The following is a 21,369-nucleotide window of genomic DNA, read 5'->3' on the forward strand; positions in this document are numbered from 1 at the left end:
GAGGAGGCAGAACCACTGACCCTTTAACAAGTTGTCCCTCACAGAACAGGTGTCTCCCCCGCCTTTCGGAGGAGAGGGATGGCTGGACACTTAGTGACATCAGCGACCGACCAATGAGAAGTCAGGCTTCGGCAGCCGCGCCAATGAGCAACCAGGGGCGGGCCCGGTTTCCTGGGAGCCGGGCGGACCAGGCTGGTCCACCCGCCGCCGCGGAGTCTCCGCCGCTCACGCTGCGCGCCGCGGCTCCAGCGACTCCCGGCGGCTCCGGTGGCGGCGCAGTTCCCCTGCCCGCGCTCCTACCAGACGCACGGCTCGGGCACTTCCCACCGCGGCGCAGCTCCCCCGCCTCTCGGGCTCCCGCGGAGGCGCGGCTCATGCCCCCGGGCGCAGGGCGCGCAGGTGGGCCGGCCGCCGCGGGGAGATAGGCCCCCGGGGGGACGGCGGCGGGACCATGGCCCGGAGACCCGGGGCGCCGGCCGCCTATGGGGAGGAGTTCACCTTCGTCAGCCCGCTGGTGAAATACCTGCTCTTCTTCTTCAACATGCTCTTCTGGGTGAGTCTTGGGGGTCTTGGGGGGGGCACCTGGGCTGCAGGGCACCCCTCGAGCGTGGAGTGGGTCGCCCACGTTCTGAGGAGGGGGCGTCCCGAGATGCCTGCTTAGTTTTCTGGGCTGATGACACTTTGGGGTAATTCATCCTGGGGAGGGACACCAAGGTGGCGCCGCGTCTGGAGGGGGCGAGGGGGCGAGGGGGCGTTGGGTGGGGAGGTGGGGGGAGGGAGGGTAATGCAAGAGATTCAGTAAAGACTTAGGGGTATCCTCTGGGCATCTGTGGCAGGCCAGAAAATGGGTTTGCGAGCGAGACGCGGGTTTTCCTGTTGGCCCAAAGCAGACCCACTGGTACATTCATGATTGGGGACTTCCAGGCCTGGGGGCTGGGAGGCCCAGCAGCAAAGAAAAAAGAGAAAGCCGGGGGAACCCGGACCGTTCCTCCCCCTAACCTCGGAGAGGATGGGTTACAGGGCTTCTTCACCTTTTCCTTTTGGAGGCCTCTGGTGCCCCCCTCCCCACAAAGGCTGAGAAGGGGCAGGAATGGCCTCCAGATGTGGATGTCTTTCCCAGTACTGTCCCAAACTTTGCCCCACCTTTCTCAGGATCAAACTCCATCCCCTGGAGCCCGACAGTCTTCATCTTCTCTACGTTGCACCGACCCTGTGTTGGGCTGGAAGGCCAGCAGTCCTTTCAGAATCTTCTGATGAGGGTGGAAAAGTGAAAAAACTCTTGGACGGGGGCTACCGAGATTCCCGTCTCCAGCCTGCAGTTGACTGTTGATTTCACCTGGGCAATATGTTCACCTCTGTAGGCCCTAGTTCCCTCCTCCCCAAAATTGAACCCAGTATAATCAGAGATAGCAGAAGTACTCTGCTGGAGCTAAGAATCTAGCTGGACCAGCTCATGAAATGCTAGCTCAATCCTGTTTCACATCTATGGAGTCCCTGAGCTCCTCTGGGTTTGGGAACATAGAGAGGTCCCTCTCCCAACCCCCATATCTGTTCCAGCTCCAGCCAAGCCAGAGCTGCTGCTCTAGGTGCCCATTATCCCTGCCCATTTCCACCTGAGACCTAAAGTTCAGACGTGCAGGCGGGAGAAAGCATGAGTTTAAAATATGTTTCCTAGGAGCGGGAGCAGACCCAGCATCTAAGCCAGTTGCCAGAAAGGTTCACAGGGGCCGTGGTTTGAAGAACAGACACAAAGTGCATAAGTGCTAGCCTGTTGGGACAAATGAGAGAAATCCCAGAGGGTGGTGATAAGAGCTCAGCCATTGTACCATTTCACTCAAAATGAAGTTTGAGTCCCTAACAAATTCTCAGTTTTAGCCCTGGGGGAAAAAAAAAAAGAAAAATCTGGAAGACATCTTGTCCAGCACCCACATTTTACATATGAGAAAACTAAAGCACAGAGATATTAATTATTTTCATCCAACAAGGTCCAACAGCTGGTTAGTAAGTTTGATCTTGTGGTTTTTCTATTGAACTACTGTGCCTCTAGGGGAAGTCCTTGGCCCAGATGGCTGCTACTGTAGTCAGCAGTTAGCCCAACTTCCCATGGTCTAGGTTCTCTGCCTCAGCTGGAGGTTAGGGAAGAACAGAAGAAAAAAAAATCACCACTACTCTGCCCGGGCTGGGGGATGTTCTAAGGGAAACTCCCTACTTAAGGGCAAGTCCCAGTGAACCCTCCTACCTGCTCACAGAATGTTCCAGCCCAGTGACATGCCATCCTCAGAGCCAGCACTAGGATCCCAGGGACCTCAGATCCACCTTCTGACTTTCTTTATCAGCCAAGACTCTGCTTCTTTTTTGGAGCCTGTGGCACCTCACCCTTATCTGGGTTCCCCAGCGACAACAGCTGGGTGCATCTGTTACACTTGCATTCATGGTCATTTTCTTGGACTTCCCCACCCTGCCCCACCCCTCCTTTTACCAGACAAATGACTTTGAGAGGTTGCAGCCAGGGAGAGAGTTTGGCTCCATGGACCCATTTGCCGTGGTAAAAATGATTCATTCAAGGTCAGAGGACCTTGCTAACCAAGTTGGCACCACCCCAAATTAGAGAAGAGCCCCTTCTTGGCCCTACTTTAGACTCATAAAAAGTCAGAGGCTCTAGAAATAGCACAATGAAGGACAAGAGGCCCAGTTTCTGTCTGGCATCAACTTACTGTGTGACCCTAAGCCAATATATCTGTCTCTCTGTCCTTAATCTTTCTCCTCTAAAGGAGAAAATTTTTCTGCCTCTGTGAACTATTTAAAGATGAATACATCACTTTAGGGACTGTTTTCGTTCCTCAGGACCTGGGGCTGGATCTAAGGAGGCATCTCTCCGTGTCCCGGTGTCCCTGGGACATTGACCTTCTCAGAGGACAGTACTTTTTGGGTGCTACTGAGTGTCACTTTCCCCCCAGGCCCAGAGCCTCAGAGCTACATTCCACACAAGTGCAGTTGGAGATGAAGGGCTGCTTCCCCAGCTCAGGGGTCATCTTTCTTCCCACCACTCCTCAGGGACTGGTTACAGTGCTTTCTTTTTTGTTGGCTTTCACCATCCTAATCAAATTCCCCTCTTCTGCCCAGGAGACACCCATGGATGGGACTGTGGGTGGGCCCTTCCCTTTTCCAGGCAGAGTGCCTGTTCTGGCCAGCTGCTGGGGGAGCCGCGTATGGGTGCTGTTTGTGTCTGTGCTGGAACACAATGGGAAGGTAGCCAGTGTCGTCTGGGCTCACACTCAGTGGTGGTGGCAGCACTGGCTATCTCTGCTGCTGCTCTGGAACCCTGACACTTGGGTCATTTAGTCTGACTCAGAAAGCTGCTGGCTTCTTTGGGAGCAGGACCAATTCCTCCTGTTCGTGTTTCAGATCTCACTTCCCCTTTTACCTAGGAGTTCTGGTTTTCTCCCCAGAATCGTGCTGCTGGGTTACTGACTGTTGGGATCCCATGACCTGGAGTAGTTGCCCCACGATTCCAGAAGTTGTATTACAATCTTTCAGTTAAGAAGAGGCTGACTTTCCTCCCCTCCCTGTGTTGGACAGCTCTGTGCAGAGAGAAGACCAGTGCCATAGTACATGCTTTATCAGCCTTGGGCATACATTGGCAGGAACATTATCAGTGCTGCCCATAGCAGTCACCTCCTTCCTTACTGGTCTTTGTCCCACCCAGGGCAGCAGTTGGGGTGGCTTTTGAGTCAGGCAGAACTGAGACTTCCAGTCCCTGTGTCTCAGCCCATGCTTCCTTGGTGGCTATGCCTCAGGGCTTATATACATACACCTTATATATACCTTGATTGCCACATCCCTTACCTGTGCTGCAATTAGGTGTTTATTTATGTCTCCTCTTCTAGACTTCGGGCCCCTGAGGGTAGACTGCCTTATTCACTTCTTGCTTCTCAGTGCCCAGCAGAGTTTGGCAGAGTGGGTACTTACTGAATGTTTGTTGAATGGCAGCTGAGGGAGCAGCCCCTATAGGGTGAAGGCAAGATGCCCTTCCTTCCTCTCTTATGAACACTAGTCTTTCGAGATGCAGCACAACCTAAAGTCCTTGAGCATTCTTGGTTGGGAAGAGGGGATCCAGCTGTGTTCGTTCTCTTCTGCACTGGGTCCCGTGGCCTAGCACCCTCCTTCAAGGCAGGTCAGCCATCCGCCCCCAGCATGTCCCTCAGGGCCATACGTAATTACTATCTACGGCACCCAGATGTTTCCACTTCCACTGCAGCACAGGTGGACCCCCATCCAGGTCATTCCTAGACTGATCCAGGCCTCTGGTGAGGTATCGTCTTAAAAAAATTTTTTTTTTACATTTATTTATTTTTGAGAGACAGAGAGAGTCAGAGCACAAGTGGAGGAGGGGCAGAGAGAGAAGGAGACACAGGATCCGAAGCAAGCTCCTGGCTCTGAGCCGTCAGCACAGAACCTGACCTGGGGCTCGAGCTCATGAACCATGAGATCATGACCTGAGCCAAAGTTGGACACTTAACCGACTGAGCCCCCCAGGCGCCCCAGGTGAGGTGTCTTCTTTAAGAAATTCACACCCCCCTCCAGGACCACTGGCTTGGAGTCCTCAGTGCACTCAGAATGTCCCATGTCACCTGCAGCACCATCTGTTGTAACCTGGCTCAGAAGCCTTGAGGAAATGACCAGGCATCAAACCTGGAAAAATCCCTCCTGAATGGCAGAGACCTTTTTACCACCCAGCATAACCCCCAACACACACACACACACACACACACACACACTCACACACCCGCATACTCACACCTGAATACCTTAGGAAGCGGAGCCCATCCCCCTCCCCCAACTCTCCTCCTTTCCCTGTAGACTAGGCAGGCTTAATAAATGAAATAGTCACATTACAAAAAAAAAAAAAAAAAAAAAAAAACCACTGAAAAGGAAGACAAGAAGGATATCCTATGCTGTCAAGTCACACACATGCCTTCTTATCTCAACAGCTCTGTTTGCCTTGTACCAAGTAGGAAATCATAAACTTCAAGCAGCCTTTAAAAGAATAAAAGAAAACATGTAGCACCTCTTAGAGTCTTGATAGCAGATTCTGTGTCAGGCTGGGAACTCCAGGGCGATAGTTCAAGTGTTTACATTACTGTGAGTCCTTGTGGACTTCTCTCCCTTGTTTATAACCTTGGGAAACCAAAACCAGCCACGGCCTAAGGAGAAGCTAAGGGGTTGGCTCCAGAGCCGCCCGGATGGCTCAGTAGGTTGAGCGTCCAACTCTCTAGATACTGGCTCAGGGCATGATCTCACAGTCATGGGATCAAGCCCCAGGTCAAGTCGGGCTCCATGCTGAGCATGGAGCCTGCTTAGGAGTCTCTCTCTCTCTCTCTCTCTCTCTGTGTCTCCCCCTCTGCCCCTTCCCCACTTGCCCTCTCATTCTCTCTCTCAAAATAAATAAATAAACGTAAAAAAAATTAAAGGGTTGGCCCCAGACGTTGGAAAGGAAAGAGCTCTGTGGACTCCCCCACTCCAGGAGGACAATTCCATCCAATCCAGAGGGAGAAAGCCAAGAGCCAGTCTCACAGAGCTAGTCTACACCTCAGAAACCCAGGAACAAATGGTACTGGGATGGCCCCAGAAGTGTGTGCAGACCCTGGGCAGTGAGAGAGGGGGCCCTGCTTTAGGTCTAGCCGGCTTATCCGAAAATAAGGACAGAGAGGACTTTGAAACTGAAGGTGCAGACCCCTCTCTCCCAGTGTCCCTCTGGATAGGGGAAGGATTTTTGATTCCCACGCAAAGAATGTGTGTCCTCCCCCACCCCCCACCCCCTTCAACAGAAGAGGAGAAGAGATTCCAAGGAAGAAGAGAGGACTTTGAGACAGATGTGCCCACTTCCCACAGACTGGACTTTACAATGTGGAGACAAAGAAGGCCCAGGGCTTTGTCTCGGGGGCTGGTGGGCCCTGTGTGGTGATGCCGTCTTCTCCTTTCAGGGTGCTGTTCCAGGGACTTCCCTCTGGGCCCTGCTGGCATCATCACCTCCCAGTGCTATCTTACTTCCCCTTGAGCTCTGCCCAGTTTGGAGATTACCAGCTGCTCCCCCAAGAGAATTGCAGGCAGCTTCTTCCCACCTCTCGTGATGCCCCCAGGTGAATGCACATGCCCTGGTGTTGCTGTGAGCCTCTGAGGTGGAGAGAGGAAGGCAGCCAGGGGGCTGAGGTCACAAGGCTCAGGAGACAGAAAGACAGGTTCCTGTCCCACTTCAGCGGCTCACTTGTTGAGTGAGTCAGGGAGAGTTTCTTGAATTCTCCCAACGTCAGTTCTGTAAAATAGAGATGCTAACACCCTCTTGGGACTGTGGTCAGAATTCAATGAAATAGCATGTATAAAGTGTTTATTTAGCCCAGTGCCTGACCCTTAGCGCTTGACAAAAGACAGCTATTACTGTTGCTAGAAATAGCTCCTGGAGGTCACCTGTTAGGGATGGCCTTGGAGAGCTGGGATGAGTGCTCCTTCTGGCAAAAGGCAGATAGATAAGGATTGAGTCTAGGTGAAGGCTAGCTAACCTTGGGCCTGACTTCCTTCTGTCTCACACCCCCTTTGCTCACATTTCTTTCTTTCTTTCTTTCTTTCTTTCTTTTTTAATAATTTATTTATTTTTTAATTTACATCCAAGTTAGTTAGCATATGGTGCAACAGTGATTTCAGGAGTAGATTCCTTAGTGCCCCTTTACCCATTTAGCCCATCCCCCCTCCCACAACCCCTCCAGCAACCCTCTGTTTGTTCTCCGTATTTAAGAGTCTCTTATGTTTTGTCCCTCTCCTTTTTATGTTATTTTTGCTTCCCTTCCCTTATGCTCATCTGTTTTGTCTCTAAAAGCCCTCATATAAGTGAAGTCATAGGATTTTTGTCTTTCTCTGACTGACTAATCTCACTTAGCATAATACCCTCCAGTTCCATCCACGTAGTTGCAAATGGCAAGGTTTCATTCTTTTTGATTGCCGAGTAATACTCCATTGTATATATATACACCACATCTTCTGTATCCATTCATCTGTCGATGGACATTTGGGATCTTTCTATACTTTGGCTATTGTTGATAGTGCTGCTATTAACATGGGGGTGCGTGTGCCCCTTCAAAACAGCATACCTGTATCCCTTGGATAAATACCTAGTAGTGTAATTGCTGGGTCGTAGGGTAGTTCTATTTTTAGTTTTTTGAGGAACCTCCATACTGTTTTCCAGAGTGGCTGCACCAGCTTGCATTCCCACCACCTTTGCTCACATTTCTACTGTTAGCCAGAGAGAAGTGTTAATTAATGATGTCTTTGTATTTTATATTTTATAGAGCTATTTTATATCTGTCATGGGAACAGAGAACCCACTGTTGTCTCCAAGGACCTTTCCTGGGTCCACTTGTAAGGACTCGTCACACCACCTTGGTCTTAAGGTACAATCCAGTGGAAGTCCATGCCTGTAATTGTTGGCATTTGAGCACTAGATCCAGAAGAACTCTTGTTTAGAGTTTCATCTTGGGGCCCTGTAACTTTTCCTCTCTTATCACTGATGGTTCTGAAGTAGTATCCTGGGGCTAGAATAAGGGTTTTTCTTAAAACCCTCAAATCATGGATGTCTTTTTGCAATTTGCAAGAAAAGAAGTCAAACAAGGCAGAGAATTTTCTCCATTTTCTATTTTCTCCCATGAACATTAGCATCTGTGGCTGCTTATCTGCCAGCAAACGCTAGCAGAAGGCAAAGGGAAGAGGACAAGTAGCACCAAATATTATGGAAAACTAGGAAACTAGAATAGTGCCTGTACTATTGTTTTATGAGATGTAGAGACATGTGCCTAACAGCCTTGTCATCACTTAGTAAATTTTTCCTTAATTCTAGGATAGAAATTTATGTTGTGCTTCCTCACATGACACACTGAGAAGGACACAAAACTATCTGCGTGGTATTTCTGTCAAAAATGTGTCATCTGAGGGGTGCCTGGGTGGCTCAGTTTAAGCATCTGACTTCGGCTCGGGTTATGGTCTCTTGGTTCTTGAGTTCAAGCCCTGCATTGGGCTCTTTGCTGTCAGTGCGGAGCCTACTTTGGATCCTCTGTCTGTCTGTCTCTCTCTCTCTGCCCCACCCCCAATCTCTCTCTTTCTCTCAAAAATTAATAACCACTTTTTAAAATGTGTCATCTGAATCTAATTGTGTGGAAACAATCAGATAAATCCAAATTGAGGGGTGTTCTGCAAAACAACTGGCCTAGACTTCTAAAAAAATGCCAGTGTTGGGACACCTGGCTGGCTCTGTCAATAGAGCATGTGACTCTTGATCTCGGGGTCGTGAGTTCAAGCCCCACGTTGGGCATAGAAAAAAAAATGCCAGTGTCAAAAAAAAAAAATGTCAGAACAAGTGTTGGCAAGGATGTGGAGAAACTGGAACCCTTGCACATTGTCGGGGGGGAATGTGAAATGTTGAAGCCACTATGGAAGAGTCTGGTAACTCCTCAAAACATTAAACATAGAATTACCGTGTGACCCAGCAATTCCATCCCTGGATATATATCCAAGAGAATTGAAAATCGGTATTCAAACAAAAAGTTGTCCACCGGCATTCACAGCAACGCTATTTACGGTAGCCAAAAGGTGGGAACAATTCAAATGTCCATCAAGGGATGAATGGATAAACACATTTTGTTATATCCATATAATGGAATGTTATTAGGCCATAAAAATAATGAAGCGCTCGCCAAAGCAGGGATGAACCTTGAAAACATTATGCTCGGTGAACGAGACCAAACACAAAGAGCCATACACTGTATGAATCCATTTACGGGAAATGTGCAGAATAGGCAAAACCTTAGAGATAGAAAGCAGATTTGTGGTTGCCAGGGGCTGGAGGAGTGGAGGGGATGATGTCCCTTTGCATACCCACATCAGTGTGAGGGAGGTTTTTTTGTTTGTTATTTAGCATTTCCTTACTTTCTGGCGGTACGTGTTTAATGGGTAAGAGATTTCTATCTGGGGTGATGAAAAAGTCCTGGACCATGATAGCCGTGATGGTTGCACGGCAATGTGAAGGTACTCAAGACCACTGGACTGTAACACGGTTAATTTTGTGGTGTACGTATTTTACCACATTTTTTTTTTCAAAGTCAGTATCTTGAAAGACCAAAAACAAAGAAAAAAGAAGCCAAGCTGCAAAGGAGGCCAAAGGAGACTTGATCTTCAATGCATGATCCTTGATGGGATCCTGGATCAGGAAAAAAGAAAAAAAAGGTTATAAAGGACATTATTGGGAGAATTGGGGAAAGGGAAATATGAGCTGTAAATTAGAGAGCAGCGATAGCATATTAAAGTTGACGAGAAGAATTTAATACGTCCAAATTGTATAGGGTATGCCAACAGAGCATTGTAGCTTCCTGGGGCTCTGACACCTGAACAGTTTTAACATTGCCTTACACTTTGGTGTGAGGAGAAAATCCCCCTGATTATTTGGTTTCGGTTTTGTTGTGTTTTTTTTAGAAATCCCCTTGATTAAAGTTTGTGACATTGCATGCATATGAATCCTAATTTAAGAAAGTCTGATATTTAAAAAAAAAATGTGGGTTGGGGCGCCTGGGCGGCTCAGTCGGTTAAGCGTCCGACTTTGGCTCAGGTCATGATCTGACCCACGGTTTGTGGGTTCAGGCCCCACAGCAGACTCTGTGCTGACAGCTCAGAGCCTGGAGCCTGCTTCGGATTCAGTGTCTCCCTCTCTCTCTGCCCCTCCCCTGCTTGCACTCTGTCTCTCTTTCTCTCTCAAACATAAATAAACATCAAAAAAAATTTTAAACAAAAAAAAATTTTTTTTTTTTTTAATTTTAGAAAGGGGGAGGGAGGGGCAGAGGGAGAGAGAGAGAATCTTAAGCAGGCTCCATGCTCAGTGCAGAGCCCAACGAAGGGCTCCATCTCACGACCCTGGGATCGTGACCTGAGCCGAAATCGGGAGTAAGACGCTTCTCCGACTGAGCCACCCAGGCGCCCCGGAGTGTCATTTTCATCATATCACATCGTATACCTGTGATTTACGTCTATTGATGTTGAGCTTACTCCCCTGGCTGAGGTAGTGTCTGTCAGACGTCTCCACCCTCTTTCCCCCACTCTTCCGTACTGTGCTCTTTGCAAGGAAGTCACTATGAGCATCCACACTTAGGAGTGGGGAGTTGTGCTCTACCTCCTTGAGAGTACACCGTCGACACAAATCATTTGCAATTCTTCTGCATGGGAGATTTTCTTTTCTCCCTCGTTTATTTATTTCAGTCCTTTTTTTTTTTTTTTTTTTTTTTTTTAATTTAAGTCCTTTCTATCAGTATGGACTCATAGATACTTATTTTATGTTTGGGGTAATCATTTCATTCTTCCTTATTTTGATGTCCCTTTGGCATACCCACCTCAGTGTGAGGGAGGCTCTTTTTGTTTGTGTCTTAGCATTTCCTTACTTTCTGGCACTGCGAGATACTCCAGGCATATCTTCTATATCTCCTGCTCCAGTAGGAGATTCAGCCATTTTCCCAAGGAGCCCAGGGGTTGGTTATTTTCATTATAAGGTGATTACTCACCTTATATAAGGATAAAGGTATTGGTGCGCGCAAGGTATTTTATATAATTTGATTGACAACTCTTCAGGAACATGCCTTTTGCTAGACTCAGCTATTTTAAAAACTGTGTCTAGCTTTTAAAAATTTCCAGTGAGGCTTCGTTCTAGCCAGAATATGAAAAGCCATTCTAAGAAGTATCTTTATCTCTATGCTCATCGTGAAAGGAGGTCATTGGTGGTATTGTGGGGTGTTCTAAGGATTTTGTGGCAAAGCCTGATAGAGTGGAAAGAGTACCAGACTGAGATTGGAAACTGGGTTTAGTCCAGATGTTTCCTCTGCACCCATGTGCGCTTGGCCAAGTATCACTTTGCTCTTTGGGCCTCATCTATAAAAAGGTGAGTGGCTGAGCTCATTTCTAAGGTTCTATTCAGCTCTAAAATGCTATGCTATTAACGGCAGCAGCATTAACTTTGGGAGGGCAGTAGCTTTGAGGAATTCAGGGTGGGAGATGTGGGCAGGAATAGGAGTGTGAAAGGGCAAGCAAGCTGTGACTCGGGGATGAAGAGGGAGATCAGTGATAGAAATACCAATTCTTAGTTAGCTAGTGAGCCCCAGGAAAGCAGTATCATTAGTGATCATATTAAATATTAACGATAATATTAAAGTCTTCATCTTGATTTTAATGTAACCCGTACCTGCTGCTCTAGATCCCTGGCTGAGTGTGCTTTAGGCTTGTGGTTCTCAAACTTGGCTGCACATTGGAATCACCTGGAACACATTCAGAACTACTGTTGCCTCAGGGCACCTGGGTGACTCAGCCAGTTCAGCGTCTGGCTCCCGATGTTGGCACAGGTCATGATCTCACGGTTCATAGGATCGAGCCCTGCATCGGGCTCTGCACTGACAGCGAGAAGCCTGCTCGGGATTCTCTCTCTCCCTCTCTCTGTCCCTCCCCTGCTCGTGCACTCTCCTCCCCCACCCCCACTCAAAAGTAAATAAATAAACACTAAAAAAAAAAAAAGAAAAAAAAAGAAATACTGTTGCCTGGATTACAATATGTGGTTTGGGTGCAGCTAAGGCATCAGCAGTTTTCAGTTCTTCCCTCCCTGCTCTTCCTCCCATTCTAACGACACTCAAGTTGGGGAGGCATAGGCTGTAGATGCTCTTGCTCTTCTCCCACATAGCGTGCAGTCTCCTTAAGGGCAAGACTACGTCTCACTCATTTTTGCAGTCCTCAGAGTACCTTGTACATAGCAGCTGATGACTTGAATTTGGATAGTGTGTTAGTTTCCTAATGCAGCTATAACTAATTACCACAAACTTCGTAGCTTAATACAACACAATTTTCTTACATTCTAGAGGTCAGAATTCCAAAATGGGTCTCACTGGGTAAAATGAAGGTATCACCAGGGATGGTCCTTCTGGCGGCTCTAGAGGAGAATCTATTTCCTGCCTTCTTCAGCTTTTAAAGGCCGCCCATCTTCTTTGGCTCATGGCACCACACCCCTCCAATCTCTGCTTCCATTGTCATACCTATCTCCTTCTCGGACTCTGACCTTTCTGCCTCCCTCTTCTAAGGCCCAATAGGATAATTACTCTCCATTTCCAGACATATTTACAGATTCTAGGAATTAGGACAGGACATCTTTTGGGGGAACACTATTCTGTGCTACCCACCACAGATAGAGACAGAACAACTGCTGTAATTACAGGCCCACACAGGGAATTAAGTTACCGTGATACGTGGCATTTCTTTACTTTGTTGTTTTAGCCGTGTTAGGATTTAATCAGAGGCCATCTTTGTGGCAAGTTATACATCCTAGCAAAAGTTTAACATGTGTAAAACAGTGAGGAGTCTGGGAACAACAGAAATAAAGAGCAGGTTCATATCTTTAAATGATTCAGTAAAGGGATACTCAGAACTGTTAAGTGGCTATGGGGAATTTTAAAGGGCAGGCCGGGCTGCTCAATCACTCTGGCAAAGGGCTGTGCCTACAGGCTGGGGGATGACTGAGATCTCTGTTGTGTGGTTGCCTTGCCTCCCACCCATTCCCCCTTGCTCCCTCAGCCTGGTTGTCCTGGGGGACAGCAAGCCAGCTGGCACCTCCAGCCCCACTCACAGCTCTGCAAGCAGCTCCCTCTCTCCCGGACAAAGAGCATGAGGGCCAGTAGATAACACACCTAGTCCTGAGTCAGAAGCAGTGTCAAATGATTGGGGGCAAGGCTGTGTATATAGCCAGGGAAGAGTCCTGAAAGATCCGGTTTTAGATAAGGGTTTCCATTTACTGCTAAACGCACCAGAAAGCAGAGGCCACTGAGGAAAAATATCTTTCTGCCGAGTAACTACTTTGACCCTATTACCTCTATAGGGGCCCTATTCCCTTCTCCCACCGAAGCCCCCAGATGGCTTTTTCCAGCTGGTCTCTGTCTTGTAGGACAGTGGAGTCTAGCCAGCCATCTCCTTCCCCACTGAGTTGGTCAAGTCCCTGCTGCTGAGAACTCCCTCTAGCCAGAGCGTGGCCCCAGCAATTGCCATGGTGACAGCCAGCTGCTGCTTAGCACCAGCCTGGGGACTGGGCACAAAGAAAGAGTGGCCGAGAGATGTGCACATTGGGCTGCCCGGCACTCCTGGAGGCCTGCGGTGGGGGTGGAGGGCAGAAAAGGCCCCTTTGGGGATTGTTGGTAGTCTCTGATGGGTTTGATCTCTCAGGGAGAAGCCAGGAAGTTTGAAGCATTTAAACTCTTATTGTGCTCCACACTGGAATCCAGGTTTATAGAGATAAAGGCTCCCTTGCCAAGCCAGTTTGCATTTTACACACCTGTGTTCATGGATGCATTCTTTCCATTGCTATGTGCTTGCATTCTTGCATTGGACACCATTTTGACCTCCAAGAGATTTAGACACTTGGGAGTGTTTGTCGACTCAAGCCTGCTTCAGCTTTAAAACCTGCCCTTTGAGGTAGTTGGATTCAAATTCAAAATTTCAGAGTTTCTGCGTCACCCTGGAAAAATTAACTATTAGTAATGACAGATAATATTTATTGTCAGGCACTGTGTTAAATGCTTTCCATACATTATCTTATCTAATTTCACAGTGGTTTTTATTTTTTTTAGATGTAGTTGTTTAAATTCTCGTCTTCAGATACAGAAATTGAGGTTCAGAGATTTGTCTAGCATAGGCCCAGGTTTGACTGGTTCCAAAGCCCAATTCTTAGCTACGGTCCGTAACCTTGTATTGCCTTGATTTCCTCATCTGTAAAATGAGGAGAACAGCCGCCTCACAAGATAACTGTGTTGTGAGGATCAATTGAGATCATCTTGGTCAAAGCTTTTCTTGAAGGCAAAACAGATGCCATCAACTGTATCTCTTGGGAGGACAGAGATGGTCATCTCTGGGTCCTGGGAAAGTCATCTTCCTGCTTCTCTTAAGGTTACTTACAGCACTCAGGGCCCCCTGGTTTCCAAAATCTCAGAGTCTGCCTCATTCCTGTGTCCACAGGTGATTTCCATGGTGATGGTGGCTGTGGGAGTCTACGCTCGGCTGATGAAGCATGCAGGTGAGCTATAGGTCCCCCTCTATCTCCCTATGACTCTTGCCAAGCCCCTTCCTCCTCTGCCTCCCTGGCCCTCTAACATGCTTTCCTCAGCCGCCCTCTACCCTGATTTGAGCACCCTACCGCGAGGCATTAGGCCACCCAGGCCAGTTCACCTGGATTTCCCTGAACTCCCACGAATCTTCCAGGATATGCTTACATTTTAGGCTTAAGAAGTGTCTAGGAAAGTAGGTAGGCCTCTGGGAGCAGAGAGTAATCAGAGGCCTTACCCCCTCCCTCACTCTGTCCTGGAGTAACTCAACCTCCATTCCAGTTCTACTGCACAAAGTCTCCAGGAAACGGAATCTGCAAAACTGGGAGCCTAATGCCATTCTAATTCATTTCTGGAGCGCAAGTGGTTCGTCCTCTCTTAAGCCTGGGAACAAAAGCTCTTACTTTGTTATTTGTTAGTTCCTCAAATTAAATGCCACAAACCTTTCTCGGCCCTTTTTATTCTCCCCATCGGAGGAGAGTACTGCCTCCCCATACCTTCATCCAACCATACTAGAGATTCCCCCACCAGAGGGGAACAGTTTTGGAGGGCATCCCCCACCTCGTCCCGGGGTATCACTCTCAGACAGCACCAGGCTCAGACTGAGACAGCCTCTCCCCCAGAAGCAGCCTTGGCTTGCCTGGCAGTGGACCCTGCCATCCTGCTGATCGTGGTGGGCGTTCTCATGTTCCTACTCACCTTCTGTGGCTGCATTGGATCCCTCCGTGAGAACATCTGCCTCCTGCAGACGGTGAGTGGTCAGGGACCCCACCAGAAAGACCCTGGCCCCCTCCATATGCCTCCCAGCCTCCTGATGCCGTTCCTACTACCATTTCAGTTTCATCTGTCCCACCTACCCTCCAAGGCCTGTGCTGTCCACTCCCCGCTGTAGAGCTCAGCCCAGATGAGTCAGCACAGGGTGGCCACCCTCAAGACAGCATGTGAGAGGCAGCGGCGGCCTTATGTGCGGGACATCTGGGAGAAGTGCCTGTAGCCCCCAGTACCCAGTACTCCCCATGGCCCTGGGAGGGGCTACACCCAAGCATGGTAATTGACTGTCTTCTTTCCCTGCCCACTCCCTACAGTTCTCACTCTGCCTCACCATCGTGTTCCTGCTACAGCTGGCTGCAGGGATCCTGGGCTTCGTCTTCTCAGACAAGGTAGCACTGGGGCCCCAGGGATTTCTTAGGTGTGAACCGGAGGGAGGAAGAGAAGGTTCCTGCCCATGCTTAGCCTGATTAATTAACCAGCACTCCTTCCCCTGAGAAGCATCAGCCTTGGAAAGATTCTCCTTAGGGATGAACAAATGGCCTTTAAAGTCACCATATTTAGAGAGGATTTCCAGATTGTAAGGTGTTTTCCCTCTGACAGTTACAGAGGCCAACAGGAAAATAAACTCTATGAACACAAAGTTAAAGCAATCTACAAACTTTAATGGCAAATTATTGGGTAAAATATAATTATCAAGTGGACCGTAGACAATACGAAGAAACTTTTATTTCTTCTGAAAGTTGCTTACTGGGATACACAGAACGAAAGAAGGGGGAAACTAAACAAGATTTTGAGCAGTGTTCACCATATCTGGAAGTGGTCTGTTTAGTGATCGTCCTTTTAATTAAGAACCAGAATTCATTTCTCAAAGGGCAAATGACTGCCAGGAGTCGTATTGAACTATAGAAACTTTGAGAAAAATAGTGGAGCAAGAAGGAAGAAGGAATGGTGTAAACTATGAAATGGGGAGTCACTGAGTTCATTCTGAAGAATGTCCTAGTCCTTCTGGCTTAGTAAAATCCTAAAATGATACAGATCTGTTTGGAGTCTAAAGAGATGCAGTTTCCTTATGTCCACTAGAGGTCAGTGTCCCAGCTTTGTAAGCCCTTTTCTACTAAAATCTATATATTGGATTCTCTGCTTTGCATCAACAAGTATTTTGTGGTTAATAGTGTTCCCAGATAGATAAATCTTGGATTATCTTGAAATGTGGCCTTGAGAAGTGGCAACAGCAGGTCCTGCATTTCTCTTGCCTACTGGTACCTGAGGGCCCAGGGATGGATAGGCTTTTTGGAACTGGCCATCGGCCTAGGACTTGGTTCCAATTTCAAGGTTGACTTCAATGAAGAAGGATGGCTACTGTCTATGGTTATTCCTGAAGGGAGGAGCAGGTTAGGGGTTAGTCCTGTGTTCTGATCCCCTACTCATGTCTCTGGCAGGCACGAGGGAAAGTGAGTGAGATCATCAATAACGCCATTGTGCACTACCGAGATGACTTGGACCTACAGAACCTCATTGATTTTGGCCAGAAGAAGGTATGGGCTAAGAGTGGGGGGAGGTCAGCTGTGGTCTGAGAGGCTGTAGGCAAAAATTAATGCCATCCCAAGAGGCACCTCACCCTTCATGTCTGTGGGCTTCTTCATTACCTGTCAGGTAACGGATTCTGGAAGGAGGTTTGGCAAAAAACCATGCACAGGAGAGTACTTTAAAAGTACTTTTAAGAGAACAGAACAGTAGTGTATATAGTAATCTGCCATTTGTATAAAAAAGAGGGAGGAAAAAATATGTATTCATATTTACGAAAGGAATCTGGAAGGATATGTAGAAACAATTCTAAGTGGTTACTTTTAGGGGAATAAGGAAATGGGCAGATTTTTACATATTACCTATTTAAAAGTTAAAATTTTAAAATCATGATAAAATATACACAACATAAAAATTTACCATTTTAACCTTTTTAAGTATATGAAACTGTGGCACTAAGTACATTTCATATTGTTTACAACCATCACCACCATCCATCTCCAGAACTTTTTCATCTTCCCCAGAGAAACACTCCCCGTTAAACACTAACTCCCCACTTCCCCTTCCCCCAGCTCCTAACAACAACTATCTACTTTCTATGATTTGGCTACTCTAGGGACCTCATATAAGTGGAATCTTATAGTATTTGTCCTTCCGTGACTGGTTTAGTCACTTAGCAGTTCTTCAGGATTCATCCATGTTGTAGGATATGCCAAAATTTCCTTCTTTTTTAAGGCTGAATAATATTCCATTGTATGTACAGACCACATTTTGTTAATTCATTCATCTTGCAATGCACACTTGGGTCACTTCTAAATGGAAGTGATGCTGCTATGAATCAGAAGTTGAATTTTATTTTATTAAAAAAATGTTTAATGTTTACTTATTCTTGAGAGAGAGAGAACATGAGTGGGGGAGGAACAGGGAGAGAGGGAGACACAGAATCCAAAGGAGGCTCCAGGCTCTGAGCTGTCAGCACAGAGCCCGATGTGGGGCTCAAACCCACGAACTACAAGATCATGACCTGAGCTGAAGTCAGATGCTTAACCAACTGAGCCACCCGGGCACCCCTAAAGTTGAATTTTAAATAAAAGTGCTTTTGAGACCAGTACTGAGTTCCTCTTCCCTTGGTACAACTTGACTTGGATCCTCCTTACTTTTATGGAGTAATTAGGGGCCCACAATATTGAAGATTCTCTTCTGTTTTCTCTGTATTAAGACAGATATTTTCAACACCAATCCTTTAAGTATTTCAGCCAGTGTTTTTGAACACCTCCTTTTGCCAGCCTCTATATTATGCAGGACCGCAAAACCAGAACCTGCCTTCAAGGAGCTCATAATTGGATGTATAAAAAACAAAATATATAACTTTGGTTGTTATAACAAGATATATAAAGGTGAAGGCCACTGAGAAATGTGAACTCAAGGTTTAAGGTTGTGTTTAAACACAACCTGAACTTACAACTGGAAGCTGGCCACAGACTTTTGGCTGCTGTGAGAATTCCCCCGGTCATCTCAATGTGAGGAGCGGGTGATTCTTAACCTCTGTGGTGGGCTTTGTTACAGTTCAGTTGCTGTGGAGGGAATTCCTATAAGGACTGGTCGCAGAACATGTACTTCAACTGTTCAGAAGACAACCCCAGCCGTGAGCGCTGCTCTGTGCCTTACTCCTGTTGCTTGCCTACCCCCAACCAGGTGAGCCTACATCCCACCTCATCTCCTCCTGGGCAGCAATCTCAGTTACTTTCCAATTAGGGTAGCCGCTGTTGGGAATCCCCATTCAGTAGCTTGACCGGTCAGTTTTGTAGGACAGCTGTCAGATGTTTTTCTTCACCCCAATCTAATGGCTCTGTTAACTTTTCATTCCCACAGTCCACATGGGGATTCAGAAGGTGCAGGTCTCTAAAGCAAGGAGAACTGAACTCAGACCTCCCAGAGGAAAGGAAGCTTGCGTTTAGCAACTTCCAAGCTAGGATCCTCCACGTGTATTCCCTAACAATTTAGGAGTTTAAGAAGGGTGGGAAGCCCATCAGCTAGGGCCCAAAAGAGAAAGTTTGAAAATAGGAGTCCCATTTAGCTTTTCAACTCTTTCCCCAGGCAGTGATCAACACCATGTGTGGCCAAGGTATGCAGGCCCTTGACTACTTGGAAGCTAGTAAAGTCATCTATACCAATGGCTGTATCGACAAATTGGTCAACTGGATACACAGCAACCTCTTCCTTCTTGGTGGTGTAGCACTGGGCCTGGCCATCCCCCAGGTAACTTACCCTGTAAGCCTTGTGGGTCGTATAATTCTGCAAAGACCCCTTTGTTTTGGGGAGGGCCCCTGGGGATCAGCTAGGGTGTCAGGCACAGCTATTGCTAAGGAGCAGGGGATCGGATGGTGCTGACCACACTGGGAAGACTGAGTCAGGGAAAACAAAGACATCACCCATTGCTGAGGGCCCAATCCATCTCGCCTCTCCCAGCTGGTAGGAATCCTGCTGTCTCAGATCCTTGTGAATCAGATCAAAGATCAGATCAAGCTACAGCTCTACAATCAGCAGCACCGGGCCGACCCATGGTACTGAGAATCCATCCTGCACCTCCTCACACTGGCAACAGGCGAGCCTCATCGACCGACAGCAGTGGGTATAGCTCTCATCACCAAATGGAGACTTGGACTCCAGTCCCCCAGCAGCAGTCCAGTGGGGAGAAGCCAACTCCAGCTGGGCAGAAGGCAGGGTGCATAGGTGGCTCAAGTCTAGGAAGGATGACCCTCCTCCTTTCCCCATCCTAGCCCTCACCATTGTTAGAGTTATTTTGTATTCTTTTTAACCTTACACATTTGGGTTTATGGTTTTTTTTTTTTGAGGTTTGTCTGGGCAGAGATGTTTGGGAAACAGCAGTTGCACAGAGCCTCGGGGGTACTAGGTGCTGCTTTACACGGAGGCACTACAACCTACCGCTCTACTAGGGCTGCTACTGAGCCTGCTGGATGTTTTCTGATTCCATCTGTTGACAGCAAGACCTGGCTGGAGAGTGGGCACTAGCAGCCCTACCTGGAGTCCAGTTAGCATGATACCAGCTCCAGAAGGGAATGGAACAGGCAGTGAGCTTGGGGTCGGCTGGGGACAGTCGTGTGTGTTGGGTAGGAGTGGAAGGCGATATGTTTACCAAATGCTGCCCTGCCATCCTCCCAGGTAGTGAGAGCGAGCTACATCCTGCCCCTCCCTCATTTCCATGGAAACATGGCAGCAGGGGCAAGGGGGACAACAGCAGCCAAATTCATCCGTCTCCCCCACTCCACCCTTTTTAAAAGGTTTGGAACCATGGTCTTTATAGTCTGCAGCCAGCAGAGGTGGGACTGAGCCATTTGTGCCCTTGAATTCCTCTCATCTGGCCCTCCCTCTCCAGCAAGTGGGGTTTCTTTAACTTTGGCAGGGCTGAGGGAGGCTAGGTAATCCCTCTCCACCCCCCACCCTTCCCCCGCCCCGCCATTCCCCTACACCATAGCTCAGTATTTCTACAGTGTGAAAAGCAGGGACCTTGCTGGGGCAGGGGGAGCCAGAAGTGGCAATAAAAGTTTGTTGACCTGGGCTAAACTTGACTCCATGAATTTTCCATTCTGGCAACTAGAAGGGGGCGGGGGGGGGGGGGGAAGAAGGGCCCAGTGGGTGGGCCCTCCTTCCAGGTGGGGACTGGAGACTCCCCTAAACACAGCACCTTGTGGGCCCCATCCTTCGCTCCATCTCTCCCGCAGCCAGATGCACTAGTCCCCTCCCACAACCCCGCCCTCTCTAGTCTAAATTAGGTCGAAAGATTCCCAACACTGATCTGGGAACAGGGTAGTTTTATCTCAAAACCTGATGTTAATTTTTTCCCAAACTAAAGTGAATTCAGATTTGCTGCCCAAAACTTTTAGGATGGGGGTAGGTAAGAGTACAGCTGGAAATCAGAATCTAGTATTCTCTGTTACAGCGGGGAGGGGAACGAGGAGGAAGGGCATCTCTTCATCCCCAGTCTGGGCTCTCCAGCCGCCTACTCCATCTTTACCTGAAGGAGTCCGTACTGCGGCCCACCTTAGTTTTTAGGGAGGACTCAAAAAAAATTTCGAAATTTCGAGCGGAGCGAGCTGCTGGCTTCCTCGCGCGGGGAGGAGCGTGCGAGGGCAGCAAGCTGGGAGGCCAGGCGGGCGCGCCGGGGGCGGGGCTGGGGCGGGGCCGCGCGGCGCTGTGGGTGGTCCCCGCCCCCGCGGCGGCCAAAGCAGGCGCCTCCGCCCCCTGCCCTGGAGGAGGTGGGAGCCGGGTAACTAGGGAGCTGTTGGGGGTTGCGTGGCCCAGCTATCCGGTTAGTGTTCCCCAAAAGGTCCTCGCCGCCCTCTGCTGTCGGGGGTCTCAGACTGGGAGCTTTGGCACAGCGGGGGCCGGGGAAAGACTCGAAAGAGTCCCTACAGCGCTGGAGAGACAGTCTCGAGTTCTCTCCCCGCCCCCAGTTTCTTCTAAACGAGCCTTCTGCGCCTGGGAGGGCGTCTTTCCAGCAGCCGCCTGGGGCCCCAGCCAATGTTTAGCTCCAGCTAGTAACACAACGGAAAGAAAAAATCATCACAAATAAAAAATTAAAAGTAAGGGCCTTTTATTCTGAGAGAAGAGTTAAAAGGCGCGCTTTCTCTGTGTCGAAGGTAGATTTTATAAAGCATTTTATATTTCTTTTGGTGACGGGGACCTTTTGGGTTAGGAGTTGGGGTGACGCACTTTCCTGGTTCACTGGCTTTGAGGAACTCACCTGGCAAGGGGCTCGTTTGGGGAACTCTTGGAATAAGAGAACAGAACGGTGGTCCGCAGACCCAGGATTCCAACCCAGACTTCTTAAACTACAAGCTACACTTTTACTTAGGTCTCCGCTTTCTGCCCAAGTCCCAGGTCTTTTTTTTTTTTTTTT

General features: G+C 48.3%; 1 protein-coding gene across 2 annotated transcripts; it reads left to right on the forward strand.

Annotated features, from left to right (window-relative positions):
• Positions 1–264: 264 nt before the first annotated feature.
• On the forward strand, positions 265–20,033 carry TSPAN33 (tetraspanin 33). Of its 2 annotated transcripts, none has more exons than XM_019452703.2 (8): positions 265–553; positions 14,068–14,125; positions 14,780–14,904; positions 15,239–15,313; positions 16,364–16,459; positions 18,015–18,143; positions 18,546–18,707; positions 18,918–20,033. In XM_019452703.2, exons 1-8 carry the CDS (start codon positions 452–454, stop codon positions 19,017–19,019), a joined length of 849 nt encoding a protein of 282 aa, XP_019308248.1. In that variant the 5' UTR covers positions 265–451; the 3' UTR covers positions 19,020–20,033. The 2 variants fall into 2 exon arrangements, with proteins under 2 accessions (XP_019308248.1, XP_019308247.1); XM_019452702.2 differs by having other exon boundaries at positions 267–553; positions 14,777–14,904.
• Positions 20,034–21,369: the final 1,336 nt, after the last annotated feature.

Source organism: Panthera pardus, unplaced genomic scaffold (assembly GCF_024362965.1).
Source record: "Panthera pardus isolate Hobbes unplaced genomic scaffold, ASM2436296v1 HiC_scaffold_8, whole genome shotgun sequence".
Lineage (NCBI taxonomy): Eukaryota > Metazoa > Chordata > Mammalia > Carnivora > Felidae > Panthera > Panthera pardus.